This window comes from Carassius auratus, unplaced genomic scaffold (assembly GCF_003368295.1).
Source record: "Carassius auratus strain Wakin unplaced genomic scaffold, ASM336829v1 scaf_tig00024448, whole genome shotgun sequence".
Lineage (NCBI taxonomy): Eukaryota > Metazoa > Chordata > Actinopteri > Cypriniformes > Cyprinidae > Carassius > Carassius auratus.
In genome coordinates this window covers 1-26,397 of record NW_020525344.1, presented here as the reverse complement: position 1 = coordinate 26,397, position 26,397 = coordinate 1, and the positions used below count along the sequence as shown (strand labels likewise).

General features: G+C 36.4%; 2 protein-coding genes across 2 annotated transcripts; one reads left to right on the top strand and one right to left on the bottom strand.

Annotated features, from left to right (window-relative positions):
- Positions 1 to 750: 750 nt before the first annotated feature.
- Positions 751 to 1,723, bottom strand: LOC113078161 (cell wall integrity and stress response component 1-like). The gene is made up of 3 exons (XM_026250477.1): positions 1,447 to 1,723; positions 1,025 to 1,354; positions 751 to 905 (listed from the first exon to the last, which is right to left on the bottom strand). The coding sequence occupies exons 1-3, from the start codon at positions 1,721 to 1,723 to the stop codon at positions 751 to 753; spliced, it is 762 nt and encodes a 253-aa protein (XP_026106262.1).
- A 16,388-nt stretch (positions 1,724 to 18,111) lies between these two features.
- On the top strand, positions 18,112 to 21,723 carry LOC113078162 (uncharacterized). The gene is made up of 4 exons (XM_026250478.1): positions 18,112 to 18,293; positions 19,281 to 19,619; positions 21,076 to 21,196; positions 21,513 to 21,723. The coding sequence occupies exons 1-4, from the start codon at positions 18,248 to 18,250 to the stop codon at positions 21,721 to 21,723; spliced, it is 717 nt and encodes a 238-aa protein (XP_026106263.1). The 5' UTR covers positions 18,112 to 18,247.
- Positions 21,724 to 26,397: the final 4,674 nt, after the last annotated feature.

Here is a 26,397-nt window from a genome sequence, read left to right as displayed (position 1 = left end):
TTGAATAATGTGTACAGTTACTTACCAAACAGACGCCATAAACTCAATAAAGGTGAAAGTTTAACTATTTCTAAACAGTTTACATAATCTTTTGAAATGGATTTCAAAAGACAAAATATGACAATATCTTGAAATAAAAAAAAAGTTTGAGGTTTTTATGTGATGGAGAGAGAGAAAGAGATAGAGAGATAGAGATAGAGAGAGAGAGAGAGAGAGAGAGAGAGAGATGTAATGTGTGATTGTGTGAACTTATTTAATGTACTTATGTCTCTTTATTTAAATAAATTAATTTGAATGTTGATTATTTAAAGGGGTCATATGATGCTTTTTTAAAGATCATTATTTTGTGTATTTGGAGTAACAATATGTTGACATGCTTTAATGTTCAAAAAACATATTATTTTTCTAATACTGTACATTATAGTAGGTCGTCTATGTCGTAAAAAAAAATTGCATAAAATCATCTTCCAAATAAAACATTTTATTGCCAGTTTTCTTGACCATACAAGCTTAAAAAAAACAGGACAGAAAAAAACTAAAATCTTATTTTCAAACATTAAACATTAAAAACAATCAATCAAAAATTTAAAACAATCAATCAAACTGATCATAGGAGTTGGTCAAGATCAGGATTTCATTTTCTAAACCAGACTGGAGATCATGGAATAGACTGATATATAATGTAAAATAACCAATGGAAGTGACCGAAATAAACATATTGTTTATTCTTGTTTTATCATACAAGGTACATTACTGTTTAGTGAATTTCCACTCTAGTCCAGCTCTTCTGGATCTGATGTCATAAACTAGTACAACAACAGCAGCAACAGCAGCCACTCCCACCACAGCAGAGACGACCAATCGGATCACAGCTTCAGCCGTTTGACTCCAGTAGTAGTCACAGTCTGTAGAAAGAATAGATACTTCTTTTAAAACTGCATTAATTTCTTTCAAATTGACTTTGACATGTCTCCTCTTACAGTGAACACTGCGAAAAAAGTTTCACTGATATCACCACTGTTACCTGAACATGTCTGACAGAGTTGATCGATGTCCAGATATGTGGTCTGGGTGCTGACAGGATTGTTAATCACACAACTATATGTGTTTATATCCTGATACTCCACCTCCAGAGGAAGAGAGAGACTGATCCTGAAATCAGACTCACTGATGCTGGACAATAAACTGTTTCCTTTGTACCAGGAGAGAGTCACGTGACTCACATTCACCACTGAACACAACAGCACACTTTTCAACCCTGATGATGATGATGATGATGATGATGATGATGATGATGATGATGATGATGAACACTGAGGAGAATATCTGGTGATGACAGGCAGAGGCACAGGAGCTGGAGAGTAAATAAATAAATAAATCCAAGAATAAGCACAACTGACAGAAGGTAATATAAAATGAAATACTGTTTGCATCTGTAATACTCACCATAAACAGTGACAATGAATTTTAAGACCTTACTTGCAACATCATCATTTAGTTCATAAACTCCAGTGTGTTCATTACTGATGTTTGTGATGGTGAGATCTCCAGTCTGTCTGTCGAACTGCAGTCTGTCCCTGAATACCATATCACTCGTGGGAGAGATGTTTTTGGACTTTATTTCGATTAACAAAGTCCTGTTCGATCCAAACCTCCACTCGATGTCTTGATCGCTCTGTCTTTCAGTAAAACCAGTTCGGAGAGTGAACGACTCTCCCTCCATCGCTGACACGATCTCATCTGCAGCACCTGGAGATCAAAATTAAATGTTAATGTTAAACGTGAACTTAAACATTTAAACGTTTATATATATTATTAGCTCATCTGTCCATAAATACATTAATAACACACCAATCAGAGGTAGAATACATAAACAGAACAAAACAAGCTTGTGAATCATTTTCTCAAGGAGTTTAAGATCTTTTCAGTGGCTGATCGGTTAATGTAAGAAAAAAAAAAACACTGCATGAAATACAACAGAATCGCAATGTTTCTTGATCTTAAATAGTACTGTGTGTAGATAACTTGCAGTGAGACATGGAGATAAAAGCTCCACCCACTCACAGAGAGAGAGAGAAAAAAAACCTCAAGCGCATGTGATTAGGCATTAACATGTCAGCAACAACTGGGTTTGTGGTTCAGTTTCACATCTTGCTTCATATCTATAGCCACCATAAAATAGTTAGTGTGTTTCTATTGTTCCACAGTAACAAGCTTTGTTTCTGATATATATTTAATAGCGATTTAAAGAGTAGAGATTCGTTACACACAGCTAGCAGTAGGCTAAGTATCTTAATGGACAAACTAAGTGCATTTAGTTTGTTTATAATCAAATCTCACTGTTTATGCATTCACTACTTTGTTTCAATGTAGGCTATCTATTGTGTGTACATTGGAGATATGTCTTAAAGGAAAACTACTTATTTGGCCATTACCCATTCATCAGCACACTTTTGAACCCTGATGATGATGAACACAAGTTCATGAAGTGTGTTCATTAGTGATGTTTGTGATGGTGAAATCTCCAGTCTGTTTTTTTTATTACATTTATTACTCACCAATCAGAGGAGGAAAACAACAGAACAAAAAATCATTTTCTTCAATCGTTTGAGATCATTTAGTGGCTGATGAATTCTGGAAGAAGAAATGATGTCAATTTCAAGACAGAATGGCATGTTTACATTTAAATTAACATTTAGTCATTTAGCAGACGCTTTTATCCAAAGCGACTTACAAATGAGGACAATGGAAGCAATCAAAATAACAAAAACTTACTGATATATAAGTCTCTGTTATCTTACACGCGGTACACATAGCAAGGGATTTTAACATTGTTTCATTATCTTGGGGGGGGGGGGTGTACAATGCTGTTCCATGCATTCAGAGTTGTTTGCACTGTTAAAGAGTTGGATTCTCAAGTTAAGCATGGACAAAGTTTCATAAAACTATTTGAATGTATGACAAGTTTCGGACAAGTTTCACTCATGGCGCTTCATGACGTAGACGAGGGTGGAACTCCTAATATGGGCATTTCTCCCAGAAAAACATGGCTGCGCATGCATTGACCAGAGCAAGAGCAGACTGCTCCCATCAACATGCTTCGGCCATGGCGCACCTCCAGGAGCTCAGCTTTTTCCAGAGAGAATCGCAAAGCTGTGTCTTTCTTTTATAAATATGATAAAACGAAAGATTTTTTGAAGATATGAAGGATAAAGGTACAAAAGATTAACATGAGATTGGGTGACACCATGTATGTTATGCCCCCTTTAAATAGGGTGTCTGGCCTAGATAACCGGTTTGGAATAAAGGTTTGGAATCTAGTAGCTTTCAACATGTCAAACAACCAATCAGTTTGTTTCATTCATCATCACATTTCGAGGCATGGAAATGTCACCACAATAAAAGACCGGTGTGTAAACTCTTGGACATATTTTAAAGATTCTATGCCGCCAACTTTAAATATTAGTTGAGCCTGATAAGCGCTCGTTGGCACAGTTGTAAACACTAGTCTTTCTACTTTCGTGAGGAGGTTTGGTGCCACGGTATCTTTGTTTCCAGGCAGAACGTTAAAGAACACGACACACACGTCTCGCGGAAATCCTGTAGAATTCAACAAATCTGATGAGGACTTCGACACTCCTGAAGCGTTTCCACTTTTGTGTGCCATATGCATCAGACGTTCAGCCAACAGTCTGTGGGTGTGATGTCTGAGGCTGAGACTACCTGCGATGATACAAGCAGATCTTAAAAAAAAAATCTTCAGCCAACTTCTGTGAAGTCTGGCTCTTTATACCCCTTAACCTTTTAGAACCACAAATGCATACCAATGCATGAATTTTGTTTGATGAATATCTAATCTAACTGTTTATGCATTCACTTATAATGTAGCCTTTCTGTTTTGAGTGGAAGGAAAGTGTTTGTCTTGAAGGAAAATAATCTCTTGTTTTTGCACGTAAATCAACCGCACAAATTGCAAAAGCAGCAAGATGTTTGTCCACTCAACAGAAGCCACATTCATCTGATTCAGTTTTCCACTTAACTGATGTGAATTAAACCACAGCAGGTTTCACTTTGACTCAGAAACTGAGCTGCTAGAGCCTCAAAAGCATTCAATGCAAACTGTAGTAATTGTTTTTATTCCTAAAGTACAGCTGTTTTGAGGGGATGAGATTCATGTAAGAAGGCCTTCATAAACACTACACGCTCAAACAAATAGTTCACACTTTCTTTTTCTCTTGATTGTCCTCTCTTCCTCTGGCTTCTCTTTGCTTTTAATTACACGCACTATTCTGTGAGTGAACTTGATTTATCCGTTTTAGACCCACGGCCATATCCTGCAGAGTTTCTCACTTGCCAGATGCAAAGTGACCCTTAATGTTGTTTAATTTTAAAATTTTACTGTTGTGCTTATCTCTTCATTTTTTTTTTCTCTTAAAAAAATCAGACGGTGACAGACTACTTTGTCTTTTGTGGGAATGGGTGGGGAATTGAATCTATATGGAACTTTCTGTTAAACCAATATAGTAGAAATAAAAACATTTCATGAACAAATTTGAATGTAATGTGTTGTCTTATTATATATACTATATATATATATATATATATATATATATATATATATATATATATATATATATATATATATATTTTTTTTTTTTTTTTTTTTTTTTTATTTCGACAAAACTTTCCACATTTACCACCATCTAGTGGCTAATAATATGCAGCAGATCACAAACCTCGAATAAAAAAGGATTTCATAATTTCGATCTAGTCAAGATTCTCTTTGGAAGATTTCGAAATAGCAATGACGCGACACACCCGCTTTCTGGAGAAACCACGTGACTTGGAAGGTTTGATAAGTCCATCATCAGTGCACAGAATCAATGCTGTTGTAGTTCAGGCGCGATCAGAAGCGACATCAGTATGATGAATAATACCTTCATTTTTTGGGTTTTATTACTCGTGAAGGGTGAGTAAAAAGTGTATTTGTTATGTTAATTTAACATTTTCGTTTTCAATACGAATCCTGTTACTGCTACTGCCTATGTCTTGCAGGATTTAGCTCCAACCTAAAAAAAAAAAAAAAAAAAAAAAAAAAAAAAAAACACTTCCCTGTAGCCTTATTAATCCTGGAGACCTTGATTGATTAGCATGTATTTGATTAGGGTTAGAGCTAAACTCTGCAGGACAGCTGCACTCCAGGACCCACACTGCCTCTCCCTGCTTTAAGGGTGTTTTTGGAGAAAGTTGTTTGTGCACGTGTGTGTGTGTGTGCGTGTGTTTAGTAGTGAACACTAGAGGGCGCTGACGGTCCTGTAATATTCTGAGTGTTACTATTTTACATAGAAAACTGTCTGCAACTCGAATGCGTGTACTATTTAAACGAAAGAGAACAGAAAAAACAGAAGTAAGTCACTCTCTCAATCAGTAAGTCAGTTTTTTTGGACTTGAGCCCAGTTGAGTTACTGTCTCTCTCATTCAGGGCACGGCCTACTAATAAAAGTATGCACATTTTCCATAAACTACCATCAAGCTTATAAATATGGCTATTGTTGCTGTTGCAACCTGTATTTGTAACATTAGGCCAGTTTAGGTTGGGCTGTTTTTGCAAGTTTTACTTGTGAAGAATAAGTTATACCATCCCAAACCCCAGTGTTTATTTCATAATGTAAAATATGAAATATTTAGAAATTAATAAAATGGATGCATCATTGTGCCAGTGCCACTTCTTCAGTCTTAGTGTGTCCATGTGAAATAAAATAAAATAAAATAAAATAAAAAAAAGAACAAAGAAAGAAAAAAGTGTATTAAGGGACTGAGTTTAAGCTCAGTAAAATGACTTTTTGAGAGTTTTATGGTGATTAGATTATGATTATGATGATTATTATAAATAGAGAATTATAAGATTATAAATAGATTATAAAGATTATAAACAAATACATGGATCTCTTTTGCTGTATTTGTTATAGTGATTAGTGTTGCTTTTATTTTACTGAGACACAAAATGTAATTTATCATTGCACAAGAGCATGTAACATTCTGCAAGAATATAGTTAGTTCAGAGACTGACCTTAAATGAGCTCGTAATATCCCATCCCATGAAAAGGGTCAATAACTGCTCAAACCCGTGAAACTATATTGTCACATATATAGTGTAATGTTGTCATTTCCAAGTACAAGTACAGGAATAGAGCTGTTAACAAACAATATATTGCCTGAGAACTTGCTGTCATTCATATACTGTATTTAGAGCACAGATATTACAATACAATTGTGTGTGTTTGTATATATTTGTTCGTTTCTGTTTGTTCTTCAGGTGTGTTTGGTGTTGAAGCAAATGAAGTGTCCGTATCAGTGATGGAGGGGGATTCAGTCACTCTACACACTGATGTTTCTGAAGTACCGAAGGATAGTAAGATAATATGGAAGTTTGGTGATGAAATCATTGCTAAAATGAATGAAGCAGGTGTAACTCCCCCTACGTTAGATGGCCCCGGTGCAATATTTAAAGACAGACTGAAGCTGGACAAACAGACTGGATCTCTGACCATCACAAACATCAGACCTGAACACATTGGACGTTATGGTGTAGACATAAAGAGCATAAATGCAAAATTGAAGACATTTCAAGTTACTGTTCATGGTGAGTAACTCATTTCAGTCACCTGAGGACAGTTTAGATGCTGTGGAATGGTTATTTTTATCAATTTATTTATTAAGTGAAGAGATAAAAACAACAGCATTAACTGGCTAAAACGAGTGTAGTGTGCTAATGCTAATTCAGAGCAAAATGTAAGTCTTTAAAAATACTTCACATTATCCAGTGAGGTTTGTTATTTTTGTTAACATTATAAAGAGAGAAGCCTCTGTTTCCATGTGTTAATAAATTTATTTTACTGAATTCATTTATTTTTTAAATGCATTTATGTTACCTTTTTTTAACTACATGACAAGTTACTCTTAGGTACGTTCTAACTCTAAGAGAAAATAAAGACAGATTAGGTGTGTTTTAAAACTTTCTGGAATTTTGTATTTTACAAGCAATAAAAAAAAAACTGTAGTTGTACCAACCTTCCCAAAGTCCTTTGCACATGTATATTTCAAGTGTTATTGTATGAAAATTGCTTTGATCGTTAAGCAGTATTCTGTTCTGTTCTCCACGTGTTTGTTGTTGAGACAGATGTTGTGGAGTCAGTGTCAGTGATGGAGGGAGATTCTCTCACTCTACACACTGGTGTTACTGAAATACAGGGATCTGATCAGATTGTGTGGAAGTTTGAAGATCAAGTCATCCGTATCACTAACTTAACCTTTTAACTGTCGCCCCCACTGGTTGAGCTCAAACACAAACCTGACCTACACAAACTAAAACAGTCACACTTCATGAACTCTTTATTCTACAGGCATAACTGAAGTCTCCCTAGAAAGATGATTGTTGTCCGTTTGTTGTACAGTAGTCAGAATTAAATATATTCATACAGAAAAAGAGTAAGAGAGACTCAACCTTCTAGAACACAATCATCCATAATTTTCAAATAAAATATATTTGGGAATTAATATATGAAAATGTGCAAGAGCATCTTAAAAAGCGTTCACATTTAAGGCACAAGTGTGAACAGACTATAATGTGAATTTGAAGAGGCCCCACTAAATATGAGGTACAACTATGAGCATCCAGAGTGACTCTGACTCTGAGAATGGTCTGAATGACTGACCAATCAGCGCTGCAGAAAGAATGCAGAGGGCAGGGTAATCTGTATTTGAGAGCAGCAAACAAGATAATACCTCTATTATACCTCATAGAGTGCATACTTTTGTGTAGAAATGACAGCAATTATAATTAATTTCGGAATATGTTACACAAACAATGCAGATTTAGTCTATAGTCGATATTGCTCTTATAATAACACTTTTTGGACCAAAGTTATTTATTAATTTTGCCGTTAAAACTACACATATATTTGAATATTTATGTTGTCCGTTATCGTCATTGGACTAAAATACGTAAGAACTCTCAGATTCAATGTTACCTCTATTGTTGCGATATCTTTGTATGAATTAAAATGAGGTTTTGGCTGTGAAATCGTGACCATAAATATTGAAGCTTGAGACTTCAGACTTTCTAATGTTATAATGTTATAATGTTGTCAACGTTAATTAGGGTTTTAATAGTAAAAGAATGCAGTAAACGTTAACAAACAAACGTTGGAACCATCGATGGTCTCGAGCAAGTTAATGGATTAAACAGCGCTGCTGACTCGGTATGGAGTAACATTCATCTGAACGATCAGACCCGAGATCTCACCATCAGAAACATCCGAAGAGATCAGTCTGGAGTTTATAAGGTGGAGGCCAACACCATCAGCATGATTTTACACAGGAAATTACGTATTAATATAAGTGGTGAGTAGATTAAACTTTCTATAAATGTTAAACAATTTTAGTCATGTTATTCTGTAAAGAATACTAGTAGACCTAGGCTAAGCAACATTGAATATAGACAGGACAAGACTTTATTATTATTTATTTAGGCTATTTTTTTATTTTATTTTTTTATGTAGGGTGGGGTTGTTTTAGTTTTGCTTCTCTGCTGCCAGTCATTAAAATGTTTACACTTACAAATATATTAAATCTTATGTATTATACACTTTCAAAGATCTAAACTGTATTAAAAACAATCCAAATAAAACACGTGGCCATCTACCAACATTAGAGAGAACAATGCTGTTTAATGGCTGAAACAGACTAATAACTTTACATTTAACGAGTATAGGCCTACTACTGTTATTTGAGTGTGTATTTTTCTGAGAATTTACTGGAAGGGATTTCTCATCCTGAAGCGCCCCCTAGAGGATGAATACATTACCAATCGTGTTGTGATCACAATATATATGTATATATCAATTTAGAATTGTTGTATGTTTACAGAAAAAAGAAATAATTTAATCCAGCAAAAATTAATCTAAATAGAATTTTACATTTTAAACACACTTCTATCCAAAGCTACTTACAAATGAAGGCAATGGAAGCAATCAAAATCAACAAAAGAGCAATGATATGCAAATGCATTATTTTTAACTATATAACAAATAAAAAGAAAACAGATAGAATAGAAAACCAATAGAGCTAGCTACCATTAGAGGCCTTTTTTGCTTTTGTATACTAAATATTTAAATATAAAAAAATAGAGTGCAAGTCTAAAAGGAGCACCTTTTGAAGAATAGAATTCGAATAGAGATTTGAAAAGCTATTCTTGGTTGTTTCCAGGTGTGTTTAGTGCTGACGGGGTGAAGCCAATGTCAGAGAGGAATGGAGATACTGTTACTCTACAGACACGCATTACTGATATAACAGGAGAAGATGTAATCGAGTGGACGTTTGGACCCCAAAACACTTCTGTAGTAAAAACTGACCGAGAAAATGGACGGATAATATATAATGAACATGATGTGAGATTTACAAACAAACTGCAATTGGATACTAAAACTGGAGATCTCAAAATCAGCAACTTCAAGACTGATGTCGCAGGAGTTTATCACATAAAGATCATCAAAAGAACATATGCCATAGAGAAGAGCTTCAGTGTGACTGTCAGTGGTGAGTACTTCAAGTCTTTCAAAAGGATAGTCTCATTTAGATTTGTGCTTTGTGAGTCGGGTTATATAGTGTTGATGGTTCTAGTGTATGTTAAAGATCAGTACACATTCACATTAATGACTGTCTCTCTCTATCATTACAGCTCAGTCAGGTGCTCCTTCAGGGATATGTGGTGCTGGTGTCGGTCTGGTAGTTTGGGCTGTAACTGTGTTTTTTGCTGCAAGAACTATAAGCAACGAAGGCAAAGGTGTAAGTATTTCGTGCAAATCATACAGCAAGCTAAAAATTATTTAGTCTTTGAAGGAAGTGATAAATAAAAGTGTAATAATAAGTGTAATAATAATGTAAAAGTGTGTAATTTAAGTATGATTACTGTTAAAAGGACTATTATAACTATTGTTTATTAATTGCTATTTTCTTATTATTTATAGTTGTTTTACTATTGTTATACTTTTGACTTTTATAACAGGTTTCAGTGAATATAAAGTGAATCACTCTCAGGATCAGTGTGAAGATGAGAAGCAACAGTTCGTAAACACTGTAACAGTATAAACTTAGGCTTTGCATGACATAATAATCAGCTTTTAATAAGTTTTATATGTTTATATTTATCACATATAAACATATTTTCCCCTCATGTTTGACTACTAGAAAAAAGGGAACACTATAGTCTGAAATGTTTAAGTTGCAGAACTATTCAAGACTTGGTCTGATTAAATAGGTTAAACATATTCTCATTGTAAACCAGCAGGGTTTGGTTGCTTGAAAATGTTTTCTCTTCATAGTTTAAAATTCTTATCTTATTTGCATGGGGATTTGTTAATCTTATTTGCATGGGGATTTGTTAATCTTATTTGCATGGGGATTTGTGAAAGGTGAAAAGTATCAATTCTGTTCCATTCTTATGAAAGTTTATGTGCATGTGGTGTTCATACATCTAGATCTATGTACAAAAACACAATAAAGCCAATCAAACCTGATAAAACTGAGACTGTTTTATGGTGTCAGAGAGAACTGTGTGGATGGCGTGCTGCATGTTCTGTCAAATATTGCTGTTGATGATGGATTCACTACAGTGAAGCTGTTTTATGGAAATTATGGCAGTAAATCTGTGACATTCTGTGAGATATTTTCTGCAGTGGGGTATTTTTTCATGTTGTAGGGATTTTTTTTTTTTTGTTCCTTTATTTAGTTTTTAATTTCATTGACTTTGAATTGCAATGATTAAATGTGGATCAAGTGTTTTAACAAAGATTCTGTGCTCACTGGTTGCAAGTCATAAGGATAAGATCTTTGTTCTCAGTTCCTGTGGTTTATTTTCAACATCTTGTGTTCACTGGTTTTATAGGCCTGTCTGAACAAGATAAACGGAACCTCTTCCTGATTTCCAAATTCACAAATGAAGTAAATTGAAAAACAGATTTGACTCAAGTTTACACAGTAACACAAACAGCGGATCTTCAGTTTTATATACTGCACTGCATAAAATGAAATGTAAAAAAAGTTTTAATCTGTCCCCTAGCGTCAGGAATATCTGTGTCATCATCAGCAAATAGCACATGTACATCTTGTATGTAATTGTTTTATGCAGTGTGCAATGCTGGGTGTCAGTACAGAATTTAATAATGTAACTGTAAATTTCCTTGTATAACTAGATTTTACACATTGCACAAGTCATTGAAAAATTCCTCTGATAATGATGGTTGAGCGTTAACTGATCAACACAAACATCATCAGAACCAAAAATGTTGGATCTTATTAACCTCAGATTGCCAACAATAGACGAGAATCGTTATACAAGAAACTTCTCTCTCTGGTGAGTAGGTTAGATTTGCTTCTAAACTATAATGTATAATGTACACTATATATTATGTGTCTTTGAGTGTGTGTGTGTGTGTGTGTGTGTGTATATATATATATATAGACACACACACACACACACACACACACACATACATATACATATACATATACATATACATATACATATACATATACATATACATATACATATACATACATACATAAAACAACACACACACTGTGCGTGAAAAGTCTGACTGGTTCACCATCAAAAAAAAAAAAAAAAACCTTGTCAGATTAAGTGACGTTGACGGCCGACAAAAGGGGGCGCTAATGCAATCTATTTGTGCTTATAAGACACCAAAACTGCAAAGGAACTGTTGTGAAAGTGAAAGTGAAAGTCGTGACATTTGCCAAGTATCCATACTCGGAATTGGTGCCCAATTGTGCCAAGTGAATTGGGATAGTTTAAAACTGTTGCCGTTATTAACAAACGTGATATTTAGTCCCTGGAATGCGAATTTACCATGTAAAAAATGCGATTGGTCTAGTTTTGAGTAGCATTTTAGCGGGATTTTTTGTAAAAACCTGGCAACCCTGCGCAAAGGAGAGTGTGGGCTAGTGATGGCAAGCAAACGACGTAAAGAAAAGGCGGTTAGGAGAAGCTAACAAGAAAAAAAGGCTAACAGTTACATTAGGTTATCTTTGCCCGCCACTCACTATACATAGCATGTAGCCTATAGCACTATAGCTTGCAGTGTCTGACATGATTATTCCAATCATTCATAAAGAGACAGCAGCGGTTTTACAACGGGTTACATTTGAGAGCTATTGAGTTAGAAAAAAAATGTAAATGAATTAGATATATAAGGTGATTAGTATGATATGACACACACACAGAGAGAGAGAGAGAGAGAGAAAGAGAGAGACAGACATGAATACTCAAGTTAAAGAATTCTGTTGTTTCAGGTTTCTAGAATCTAGGTCTGTTTATAATTTTTGCATTCTGCTCTTTTTGTAGATTTCAAGTATTTTAGTTCATACAATAATGCATTTCAATCCTGTTGAATTATTATTATTATTATTTTATTTTTATTTAATTTTTTTGGAAAAAATATAATATGTAATGGTTTTACTGGTTATAATAATTAAACTACAATGGCGCCTTTTGGACTCTACTGTTAATTAATCACCTTCAGGCTTTTTTTAAAGCCACTAAATCCTTACGCCCCAAAACACACTACAGGAAACCACCCAGCCGGCATTTCAACGTTGATTCAACGTTGAAACAACGTCAGGTACCATGGTTGAATCAACGTTGAAAAACCTTTCGATTTTGCAAATTGGATCAACGTTGAAATCACGACGTTGATTCACCGTTGAAATCGTGACGTTGATGTACGGTTGAAATCACAACGCTGATTCACTGTTGAAATCCCGACGTTGAATCAACGTTGAATAACCTTTCGATTTTGCAAATTGGATCAACGTTGAAATAACGACGTGGATTCACCGTTGAAATCGCGACGCGGTTTCACCGTCTTACCTGCATTATGGGTGAATTAGGGTCGTGCTGCAGCCCTGGGATGAAAGCTGAATGAGGTGTTGATTTTGAAAAGTTAATCAGCGTTGATAACACGACGTTGTTTCCCCGTCGTACCTTGCACCGTGTATAAATACACCTAGATCCTAGTTGGCATTTAGATCAACATGGTACATGCAAGGCTAAAAATCTAATGACTGGCAGCAATGGCTTTACAAACAACTTCAATAAACTACCACATGCTCAAAATTGTCAAACAGCAGTTTAATTTTGGAAACATACTGTATCAAACAGATGAAAATAATCCCACACTTTATTATGCAGAGTATGCATGGAGGTAATGCTAAAAACATGTAGTAGAACAATCCAAATACAATAATATTTAAAGGTTTTTGTAAAATAATTTGGCACAAAAAAGCATATTTTTTTCAGCACTTACAAGACAAACCCTTGTACCTTTATGACTGAAACCAGTGGATCTTTTATTTGGGTGGAAAACTACAGTTTCTGTCAAAAACATGTTTTAGTAATGTGTCTCATTTCAAGTTGTGCACATTTGTGCCCGTGAAAATGTGTTGCACAGTACGAGCAGGGAACCTTCAACCAGTTGATTTCTAATGGGAACCCCCCCGGACTGTGTCTTCTTTACCGTGGGGAATGCAGAATGAGATTTCTACCGCAGGGCACTCTAAAATGTTAGAACCAGCAGCCTCGTGTATACAGTGTGGTTGTGCTTCGGGTGATCCTTGAAAGTGTCCCAGCGCTAGGTCCATTCTGACACCGTCCCCTCCACTCTCTCCCACTTGTGCACTTTCTGTACCGTCCTGTATAAACATTTACATTTAATCATTTAACAGACGCTTTTATCCAAAGCGACTTACAAATGAGAAGAACAGAAGCAGTCAGGTGTACAAGCGAACAACAACAGTATACAAGTGCCATGACAAGTCTCAGTTAGTCTAGTACAGAACGCATAGCCAGGTTTTTTTTTTTTTTTTTATATGAAAGACAAGAAAAGAAGGAAAAGTGCTAGCATTAGTTGGTTAAGTTCCGGTGAAAAAGAGGAGTCTTAAAATGTTTCTTGAAAATGAGTAAAGACTCAGCAGTTCGGATTGAGATTGGGAGGTCATTCCACCAGCTGGGCACAGTCCAGGAAAAGGTCCGTGAGAGTGATTTTGAACCTCTTTGGGATGGCACCACAAGGCGTCGTTCACTTGCAGAGGGCAAACTTCTGGAGGGAACATAAGATTTAACCAGTTTGTTTAGGTATGTCCACAATGTTTCACAATAACTTTGATATTGTGAAATATATTTAACTGAAAACTGAATGCAAAATAAATCACACAATATTTTCACTTTACAGTTCAGTAACAGTGAGGTTGGAAACAAAGTGGACAACACTATTCATTAAACACTTATTCAATGTATTCAGATGAAAATTTACAATATTAACAAATTATTCACAAACAGTGTTTTCAGAGCCCCCAGTTACACTGTTTTAATCAAAACACTAGTAATACAGTGTAGTAAAACAAATAAAATCTAATTCAGTAAATTTTTAATAAACTAAGTACAATCAAAACCTATCACAAAAGGTCAAAGCATCTCTAGCAGAAGTGACAGTGCAATGTAGCAGATGAACAATTTCTTACCAATGTTTCAAGAACAAGCTGGATCCTCGATGACTCTACAAGGGGAAAGAAGAAATGGTTTACTGAAAAGTTCTTAAAAAGCAGGATTTCATATTATACCATTTCTTTAAACCACTGGTTCTCAAACTTTTTATACCAAGTACCACTTCAGAAAATATTTGTTATTAAATATTAAGTTGCACCATAATGACCAACATTACATTTCAGCAGCGTAGTAGACCAAACTATTCAGCTACAGGTCTACAGTTAAAAAATGAGGCAGTTTTATTCTAATAAGAATATTTATTGTCAGACACTTTACCATGTTTGAACATTAACACTACAACTGTGCTTACATACACAGGTAAATAAAAAAAAAAGTTTAAATTAAAATGTAATTTTAAATGTAATTATGTAACAAAAGTTACAAAACTGTACTGTACTTTAACTGTAACATACTTAAATGTGCAAAAAAAAAAAAAACTTACTCAAAGATTAAGTTAAAATGTATTAACATTAATTAGTTTAATTTAGTGATTCACCTGCATAACAACTAGAGGGGGCCTGAGACTTTGAGAACCATGGCTTTAAACGATCCTTTTTTTTATTTATTCATTTTCATTAATTCATTAAAATTATATTATTTAAATACCGACATTTGCACTTATGTTTCAGAAAACACTTTGAAACTATTATAAGAATACAAACATATATAACACACCTAATGCATGGGATACATATCAGGACAATATGGGAAGATCTCTAAACCATCTCTAAATCTCTCTTACCAGCAACACATTAGGTGAGCACCTAACTTGATCATCTGTGATAAAGCAATGCAAAAATAGACACACGGGTATTTATTTATCTGCAGGTTACATGTCCTTTAAACTACCCATTTGTAAACTCTGGTAATACTTTACTATTTTCAAAAGATAATAAAGATAACGTTAGCGATTTTCTTACCTCATTTTGCCAGGATGTTTTCAGGACCTCGCAGAACACCTGACCCTTCTTGTGTTCACAGTTTTTGTTCTCCATTGACATGTCACGACTCAAATTCGCTCAAAATGAATAAAAAATGTACAGGCAAATATGAAATAATTCGGGACCGATAGAGCAGTCAGTTATAACGAGCAGCAGCTCACAGTTAGCCGCCTCACTCACAGAAAGACGACAATAACGGTCATATTTTTAAATGTAGAAAGGCGCGAACCGATTCATTGTCCAGTTTCCTGAATGACAGCCAGATTAACCAATCATGATAGAAGTAATAAAATAAAACTACCAATGGGAGTTGTTTCAGTGTGATAAAGCAGCGAAATGTATATAGTTGTATTGTTGTTAATGATGATAATATTTAACATATACCTTTAGATTTTAGAATAGGTATCATGACTAAAATATTTTAAAATGCTATTAAAATAATTAATTTAAATAATTTAATATAAATAATTTAAAAGCTTGTTAACCTTTTTCTACCATTTAGCATTAAACATTTTTAACGTTGTTTCATTAAAACAACTGACCTTATTTCAGCCATATTTCAATGTTGAAAGTTGGTCATGTGCTGGATGTTTTTCAACCATTCAGCTTTAAACGTTGAATCAACGTTGTTTCAACGTTGAAACCACAACTGACCTTATTTCAACCATATTTCAACATTGAAAGTTGGTCATGTGCTGGATGTTTTTCAACCATTCAGCTTTAAACGTTGAATCAACGTTGTTTCAACGTTGAAACCACAACTGACCTTATTTCAACCATATTTCAACGTTGAAGGTCGGTCATGTGCCGGCTGGGCATTATTTAATGGTTTTAATGGTTAAATTTTGATGGTTTGTGGTATTTGTAGTGGAAATCATTCACACTTCTGTGAAGGTTTCTGTTTCTGTTATATAGGGTGATATCAGGTAAAATGGGCCATCAGGTAAAATGGACCATTTAAGGTTTGGGGGTCCTAGCCCCTCTGGAATTTAGAACCAATGACTACAAAATATTTCAAACTATTGTCATAACTGTGCTTGACAAGTAACAGGTGATTTTATTGGTTTATGGTTGCTATGGTGGGTGGGGCAATAATTATTATCAAGACTGCACCAGAGAGCTGCATGGTAAGTAGCCTGGCATACCAAATGTAACTAAACTATTATAAGGATGATAAATCTATAAAAAAACAAACATGCACATAAAAAAATTATGCATAATATCTGCCTTGATGGCATCAATCAGAAATAATGTCGTTAGTTTGGTATAGGAACATATTTTTTGAAAAAGTGATGTTTTTCTTGGCGGCCCAATTTACCTTAACCCACTGAGGTAAAATGGGCCACATGGTTTCAGCTAAAATGGGCCATCATCTGTGTCACTCACAAACACATATACACGTGTGTGTGTGTGTTTAAATTTATATATATATTTACATTTAGCTGACGCTTTTATCCAAAGCGACTTACAATTACTATATATATATATATATATATATGTCAGAGGTCGCACGCCTCTGGAGCAACTAGAGGTTAAGTGTCTTGCTCAGGGACACATTGGTGTCTCACAGTGGATTTGAATCCAGGGCTCTCACACCAAAGGTGTACAAACATAAAATGTGATCCATGTTCTGCCTGGTTTAATGAGAATGGTATCTGTGATGACGATGGTTTAATTTGCAAAGACTGTGTTTGAAAAAAACTTTCATCACACACACACACACAAATCAGTTATCAATTTTGAATGTGAATTTTTGTAATTTGCACATTTTGTTCTAAATGTATTGTTCACACACACACACACACACACACACACACACACACACACACACACACACACACACACAAAAACACACGCATACACACCCACACACACACAAACACACACAACTGACATCAGTTCACTGATCTATGTTGTTCCAAAATTGACTTTTTTTTATTGCACATTTGAATATGTGGGTTTGCACCCAAAATGTTTTTTTTTTTTTATGGCACATATGGATATGTTTGTTTAATGCAGTTTAAATGTTATGTGGCTGTATAAGCAGTTGTTTTGAAATTAAAATTGATGATAAATTACTATTTCCCTTTGCAGTTTGACCGGCCCATTTTACCTGAACAGCTGGCCCATTTTACCTTAAACTGCTCATGCAAAAAAGTTGGCACAACTGATGTTTAAAGAACTGTAGGGCCTAAATAATTATATTTTATTACATAATTTCAACACAAAATTATCAAAAACAGTCATTATTAATCATAAATACACATGGAATAGGCATATATGGTATTGTATTATTGTCCCAAACGATTTACCAAAAAGTGGCCCAATTTAGCTGATATCACCCTATATAAAAGGTTACATGCTTATCGATACATGCTAATATAAACAATGTAGGCAAGACCAGCGGTAGGTGGGCTTTGAACTGATTTCTAAATAAATAACTTAATATTTACATATAAACCGGAGGTTGCATGTTTGAACGCAAAAGGTCCACAGTCATTAGGCATGTATACCTGTCTGTCTGAGTGAAGATGTTTGTTGTTTTGGTCTAGGTTGCCTTTGGGATGCGGACGGACCACCTCCTCTTTCGCAGTGGTCACGTGATTGGTCCGCTTGAGATGCCCATGATAACTGCGCTGAATCACTGCTTTAATTCGCGTTGGATGCGGCCAGACGTGGCATCAATATGAGGAACAATCCCTTCCCTTTTGGGCTTTTTTTGTTCGCGTATGGTGGGTCAGATTTAAATCTTAAATTCTTTTATTAATACTTTCGGTTTCAATATAAAACGGGAACTGAAAATATCCATTTGCTGTTATTGTATTTACTTACATCCAGTGTTTCTTAACGTACAGACTTTTATTCTCTGTAAATAGATGATGTAGTAAATCACATTATAAATAATCACTGGTGGGTATTTGGGGGCTAAGATGGTTGCACGTTTGTTTTTGTAGGAGACAATAGATGGCGTTGACGGCATGTATTAATATTCTGTGCATCTCTATTTAGCATGAACACTGACATCACAAAAAAAAAAAAAATCTTTGTTGCTATTTTTTTTTTATTCAGGTGGAAACATAAAACACGTATTTGAAGTAAACCGCCATCAAACTCTTAATTATCGCTGTAGAGTAGAGCAGTTGTCACAGCCTGCTCTTTTGACAGTATGTGGGGTTGGTTTGAATTAATGTTAATACATTTTACTTCTTCAAAATAATTATGTCACCCACAACCCCCAGCCCTATTTAATTCGAGAGATTTTCATTCATTAAAGTAAACATTTTATCAAAACAGCAATATGAAAGCAATAAGACAAATACACAAGACTGCTGTGTTGGGTGTGGCCCATCGCCTATATGAGATCTTGGACTAATGCAAAAATACAAAATCTTGAAGAAGAAGATACCTTTTCCTCAATGTTGGACTCCTGTTTTTCACATGACAGTTGACAGTGACAAACTACAAACTAGAATATTACAAGCTTGTTGAATTAAATCTAGGGTGTAGGTCTACTTATTGTTTTTCTCTATTAACAAAGTAGAGTTGTGTCAGCTTTTGATGAATTACAACAGTGATCTTTCAGAAAAGGAAAATATCTTTATGTTCAGAGGTGTACTCATTTATGTTTTATACTGTAAAATGAAATTATATATATGAAAATTACAGATTGCATTAATAGCATAATCTCTGTCTAGAAATGGTTTCTGTTTGCTGTCCAGGTGTGTTCGGTGCTGATGGAGTGAAGTCAGTGTCAGTGTCAGTGATGGTGGGAGATTCTGTCACTCTACACACTGGTGATACTAAAACACAGAGAGTTCTGGAACTGGTGTGGAAGATTCAAGGCGAAAATAAATTCATGGCAGAGATTGATAAAGAAATAAATAAACTATCAGTACCAGGGAATGAGGAGGAACCATTCAGAGGCAGACTGAAGCTGGACAATCTGACAGATTCTTTGACCATCACAAACCTCAAAACAGCAGACTCTAGAGTTTATGAACTACAGATCAAGACCACAAAAGAGACCAAATCCAAGATATTCAATGTTGATGTCAGTGGTGAGTAACTCAATGTGATTATTAACTATCTGTGAACAATATCCTTTGATATAATCACAAGAATCCTTTATGAATAAATTTCAGTATGCTAATAAACACTCAAGATGTTTAGAGCATTCGTAAAGGATGTAAATATTTTCAGAGGAACTGTAACAGTGACCCTTTAGTAGAGTTAACACAATTATTTTATTTTCCCCTAAAAATATTTTTAATTTAATGGATATAGAACATAGAATGATTAAATACAGAAAACTCCCCAAATGCATTTAATGAAAAAATATTTTGCCAGAATGCAATATCAAGGAAGAATGATCTTGCAGAATGGTGTAGTTACTGCATCTACCAGCAGGGTCTAACTGATCCATGCTGAAGAGCGAAACCGTGGTATTAACCTTTCATCATAATTTTGGTGTGCAGGATGAAGGAGTTGCTTTACTCTAGAGATGGCATATTCATTTTCAAATATAGTTAAAAAGATTTTACACAATATATGAAGAGAGATTATATCAAGCAAGCATCATCTTCATAAAAAAGATAAATAATAATAATAATAAAAAAGTAATACATAAAAACACAAACATATATGGAATATATATCCATTATTTGCCGCCCATTATATGTGCCCCGGGAGTTTTCATTGTTACTGCTGTTTACATCCCACCATAAACTGACACTGGCTTGGCTTTGTCTGAGCTTCACGATGCGCTCCCAGCAACAACATCAACAAACATCCTGACGCTGCTATTATCATCGCTGGGGACTTTAACAATGCAAACCTTAGGCAGGTCATTTCCAACTTATACCAAAATGTATCCTGTCCAGCCAGAGGACCGATATACACTGGATCATTGCTACTCTAAGTTAAAGAATGCCTACAAAGCTCGTTCACTACCAGCTTTCAGCAAATCGGACCATGCCGCCATTTTCCTCACACTGGAATATAAACAAAGGCTCGTTCAAGATCCCCCAGTGCAGAGGGTGGTGACACGATGGTCCACCCACTCTGAAGGCATGCTACAGGCGGCTCTGGATGACGTAGACTGGGACATGTTCCGAACGAGTTCCTCTGACTTCAGTGAGTTCACGGATGTAGCATTAAGCTTTGTAAACACACTAACCGCACAAGCTACGGATGCAATAATTATAAGGACATTCTCAAATCAGAAACCTTGGATGGACAGAACAATCCATGCAGCAATAAACAAACACACTGCTGTATACAACATCGGTCTCTTGTCGGGGAACATGAGTGAGTACAAAACATTGTGCTATGCTCTCCGAAGCGCAGTAAGAGAGGCCAAACACAGATACAGGGAACGCATAGTGTCACATTTCCAGCTCAATGACTCCCGATGCATGAGGCAAGGACTAAGAACCATCTTTGCCTTAGGAAACAAATCCTCTGCAGAGGTGAGAGCAGATCCATCACTGGCTAACGAGTTAAACCCTTTCTAAGGCCGCTTTGAATTCAACCGCGGCAACGCTAGTCTGCTGATCAGAACTTCAGGAAGCAGCCATCAGAGCAGCGATCATCATGTGATCACCGTGTCTGAGGACGAGGTTCAGATGGTTCCAAAGTGAGTGAAAGTCATGAAAGCAGCAGGTCCTGATAGGATTTCTGGCAGTGTTCTGAGGACCTGTGCTGATCAGCTCGCTGGTTTATTTACATCTATTTTTAATGAGTCCCTTGCTACCTCAGTGGTTCCCACCTCCTTCAAAAAATCAATCATCATCCCTGTGCCTAAGAACAATAGCCCCTCTTGCCTGAATGACTATCCGGTTGCCCTCACGTCAACAGTCATGAAGGTCTTTGAGAAACTTACATAAAAACAACATCTGCTCCTCGATCCCTGATACTCTGGACCATCTTCAGTTTGCCTATTGCCCCAACAGATCCACTGATGATGCCATCTCTCACACCCTACATTCTTCCCTCAAGCACATTGACAGCAGCAATGGGAACTATGTAAGGCTGCTATTCATCGACTACAGCTCAGCTTTCAATACAGTAGTCCCCATCAAGCTGGCTTCTAAACTCATGGACCTCGGCCTGAATTCTTCACTCTGCGACTGGATTCTTGACTTCCTTACCGGCAGACCCTAGGTGGTGAAAGTAGGCCAGTACACCTCCAGCTCCATCACCTTGAACGTAGGAGCCCCACAGGGCTGTGTCCTGAGTCACCTGTGCTACTCTCTCTATACACATGACTGTGTGTGTTCCCACAGCTCCACATCTATAATCAAATTTGCTGATGATATTGTGGTCCTGGGCCTCATTTCCAACAACAGTGAAGCCACATACTTGGATGAGGTAGAGAAACTCACATCATGGTGCCAGGACAACTGTCTCTCTCTGAATGTGATCAAAACTAAAGAGCTGATTGTTGACTTCAGGAAGAGACAGCAGCAGCCCTATACTCCTCTTATGATCAGAGAGACCCCTGTGGAGAGGGTGAGGAGCTTCAAGTACCTTGGTTTAAACATCTCAGAGGACCTGGCTTGGACTACCCACATTCAAACTCAGGTTAAAAAAGCCAGGCAAAGACTGTACCATCTGCATCAGCTGAGAAAATTCAGGGTCTCACCAACAATCCTGAAAACGTTCTATTCAGGGGCCATAGAACATGTATTGAGTGTGTATCTTAGTGTGGTATGGGAACAGCTTCAGTTCAGACTGCAAAGCCCTGCAGATAGTTATGCGCTTAGCTGAGCGCATCTCCGGGTCTGCTTTCCCCTCTCTGCAGGACATCTACCTCAAATGCTGCAAAAGCAGAGCTGTAAAAATCATTAAGTACTCTAACCACCCTGGTAACTCTCTTTTCATTTTGCTGCCATCTGTTAAGAGCTTCCATAGCCTTATGGATAAAACTGAGAGACTTAGAAGGAGCTTCTTTCCCCTAGCCATCAGGCTTCTAAACTCAATGTGGAGTGATTTGGAAATGAGTGACACCAGCTCCATTCACTGGTCTCGAGTCCCACGAAGGGAGATCAGAAGGATACAAAAGAGGAGTGACGACAGTGAAGAATGACAGAGGACCAGGCCTTGGCTTTTTTTTCTGTTTTGGCTTTGTTTGTGTGTGGCAGTCGTCCGTGAGGGGCTGTTGCGCTGTTTTGTGTTTATTTAATTATTAAAGTTTCATTTAAGTGTTCGCCGTTTCCGCCTCCTTCTTCCCATGATTGTGAAGTTTTTAAATTGTTACACTCAAACTCAGTCTCTTAACTTCTACATGACTTCACTTAATTATCAGTAAAATACTTACTTTTTACCTCTATTGCTGCTATTTAAATACACTGTACATTATCCTCTTGTACATTTCTGCTCATCTTATTTAATAATAATATTTATTAAGTCTACAGTATACAGGTGCTGGTCATATAATTAGAATATAATCAAAAAGTTAATTTATTTGAAACTTTTATATTATATTTATTAATTGCACACAGACTGATATATTTCTAAGAAAATTAGAATATTGTGAAAAGGTTCAATATTGAAGACACCCGGTGCCACACTCTAATCAGTTAATTACTGAAAACACCTGCAAAGGCCTATTAATGGTCTCTCAGTCCACAATCATAGGAAAGACTGCTGACTTGACAGTTGTCCAAAAGACGACTATTGACACCTTGCACAAAGAGGGCAAGACACAAAAGGTCACTGCAAAAGAGGCTGGCTGTTCACAGAGCTCTGTGTCCAAGCACATTAATAGACAGGCGAAGGGAAGGAAAAGATGTGGTAGAAAAAAGTGTAAAAGCAATAGGGATAACCGCATCCTGGAGTGGATTGTGAAACAAAACCCATTCAAAAATGTGGGGGAGATTCACAAAGAGTGGACTGCAGCTGGAGTCAGTGCTTCAACAAACACTGCGCACAGACATGGGTTTCAGCTGTCGCATTCCTTGTGTCAAGCCACTCTTGAACAACAGACAGCATCAGAAGCATCTCGCTTCAAAAAGGACTGGACTGCTGCTGGGTGGTCCAAAGTTATGTTCTCTGATGAAAGTACATTTTCCATTTCCTTTTGATATAAGGGTCCCAGAGTCTGGAGGAAGAGAGGAGAGGCACACAATCCACGTTGATTGAGGTCCAGTGTAAAGTTCCACAGTCAGTGATGGTTTGGGGTGCCATGTCATCTGCTGGTGTTGGTCCACTGTGTTTTCTGAGGTCCAAGGTCAACACAGCCGTATACCAGGAAGTTTTAGAGCACTTCATGCATCCTGCTGCTAACCAACTTTATGAAGATGCCGATCTCATTTTCCAACAGGACTTGGCACAGTGCCAAAGCTACCAGTACCTGGTTTAAGGACCATGGTATCCCTGTTCTTAATTGGCCAGCAAACTCGCCTGACCTTAACCTCATAGAAAATCTATGGGGTATTGTAAAGAGGAAGATGCGATATGCCAGACCCAACAATGAAGAAGAGCTGAAGGCCACTATCAGAGCAACCTGGGCTCTCATAACACCTGAGCAGTGCCACAGACTGATCGACTAAATACCAAGCCACATTGCTGCATTAATTCAGGCAAAAGGAGCCCCAACTAAGTATTGAGTGCTGTACATGCTCATACTTGTCATGTTCATACTTTTCAGTTGGCCAAGATTTCTAAAAATCCTTTCTTTGTATTGGTCTTAAGTTATATTCTAATTTTCTGAGATACGGAATTTGGGATTTTCCTTATTTATTTTATAAGTTGTCAGTTATAATCATCAAAATTAAAAGAAATAAACATTTGAAATATGTCAGTCTGTGTGAAATGAATGAATATAATATACAAGTTTCGCTTTTTGAATGAAATTTAGAAAAATAAATCAACTATATGATGATATTCTAATTATATGACCAGCACCATTACTGTCCTGCACATTTTATTTATAAGCCATCCATCCATCATCTTCCACTTATCTAGGGCTGGGTCGCCGGGGGCAACAGTCTAAGCAGAGACGCCCAGACTTCCCTCTCCCTAGCCACTTCCTCCAGCTCTTCCGGGGGAACCCAGAGTTATTTTATAAGCTTTTATTTTATTATTTTATATATATATATATATATATATATATATATAATATAATATATATATATATATATATATAATTGTATAATTTTGCTTTTGTTTGTATTCTTTTATAAGTTGCACTGTCCATGGAGCGGACCTGACTTACCATTCACTGCTGGTCATATGCTTCCCATATAACCATGTATGTGAAAAATAGGGAGGGAGAGGGAGATTTCTGTCACTATACTACGGTGGTCAAGAGAGATTAACGAGCTGCAAATTTAAGAAACACATGCAAATTGAAAAAAACACCAGCAAATGAAGAAAATATTCATCAGTTTGACAACACAAGTGTTGCAAATTCTCACAACACATGCAAATTAAGAAATGCGCTGCAAATCCTCAGAAACACATGCAGATTAAGAAATTCCGCTGGCAAATCCTCACAACACATGCAGATTAGAAATGTGCTGCAAATCCTCACAACACATGCAGATTAATAAACATGCTGCAATAAGCATTGACCACAATGGGAAATGTGTCAAGGGACTTAAGGGTCAGTGGAGATGTTGGTTAACTGAAAGGTGTGGTGTGTTTTTGTTAAACACCCTGATTGCATGATTCCTTTATCTTTTGGATATTATTAGCCTAAGTAAGCTGAAGGAATTACATGATTAACTGTAAAACGTTACTATATAAGATGGCTTTAATATCCTCAACAAAATATAATTTTAAAGTTAATGAAAATAAATTTGCAATGCTTCATTAATCGTTTCTTAATGTGTATGTGAGGAGAGGATTTGCAGTGGGTTTCTTATTTTGCATGTGTTGTGAGGATTTGCAACTTGTTTTGTCAAACTGATAAATATGTTTTTTCAATTGCTGGTGTTTTTTCAATTTGAATGTTTTCCCTTAAGTTGCAGCACGTTGAGCTCTCTCGGCCACCGTACTATACGCACGCTGTTTGGTAATATACGAAGAGATGATCAGAGTGTGTGGAAGTTCGGAAATCAAGGCACCATCATTGCTGACTTAACCTTTTAACAGTCGCCCTTACTGTCATGTCCGCTGTCTGATCACCCCGTTCTTCGGTGTGTGTGGGTGTTTTTGTTTATGTCTGCATTTCGTGTGCACATGGTGTTTTGTTTTGGTTTTGATCGTTCGTCTTGCACCTATCTGTGGCGCTCCTCCCTCCCCCTCGTTACTACATTTTCCGCTTATAATTGTCTGACTCCGCTCACCTGAATTCAATGTCTGTTCATCTCTTGCTCTATTTATTCCCGTCTGTTGCACCAATCGGTGCCAGATCGTTGTTCGACTATAGGTCCATGTGTAGCCTTTCTGTCTGATCCAGTCAAGTCTTGTTCTGTCGTGCCATTGTTTGCTGCTACTGGTTTTGTTTTGTTTTCTATTTTTTCCCTCCCTCATTTTCTAGACCAGGCACCAGCATTCCTCAGAAGTGTTCCGGATCCATTATTGATGATAAGTTGTGCTTTGACCCAAATACCAGTTTGCTTTGCAAGAAAGGCCAGCAGCACCTGTATTGCTTGAGGAAGCTGGCAAAGGTTAATTTGGATAAGACGACCCTGTTGACCCTTTTTTATAGGTCTTTTGTTGAGTCATGTTGGGTCCATTACTGTAAAATAAAAAAAATAATAAAAAAAACTCCCTTTCCAGGTTGATTAAGGTGAGCAGCAGTATCACAGGTTCTACGCAGAAAGGTCTGGGAGGAACTTTATCATAAGCAGATGTTAAGAAGGGTTGAATCTATCCTGCTAGATAATT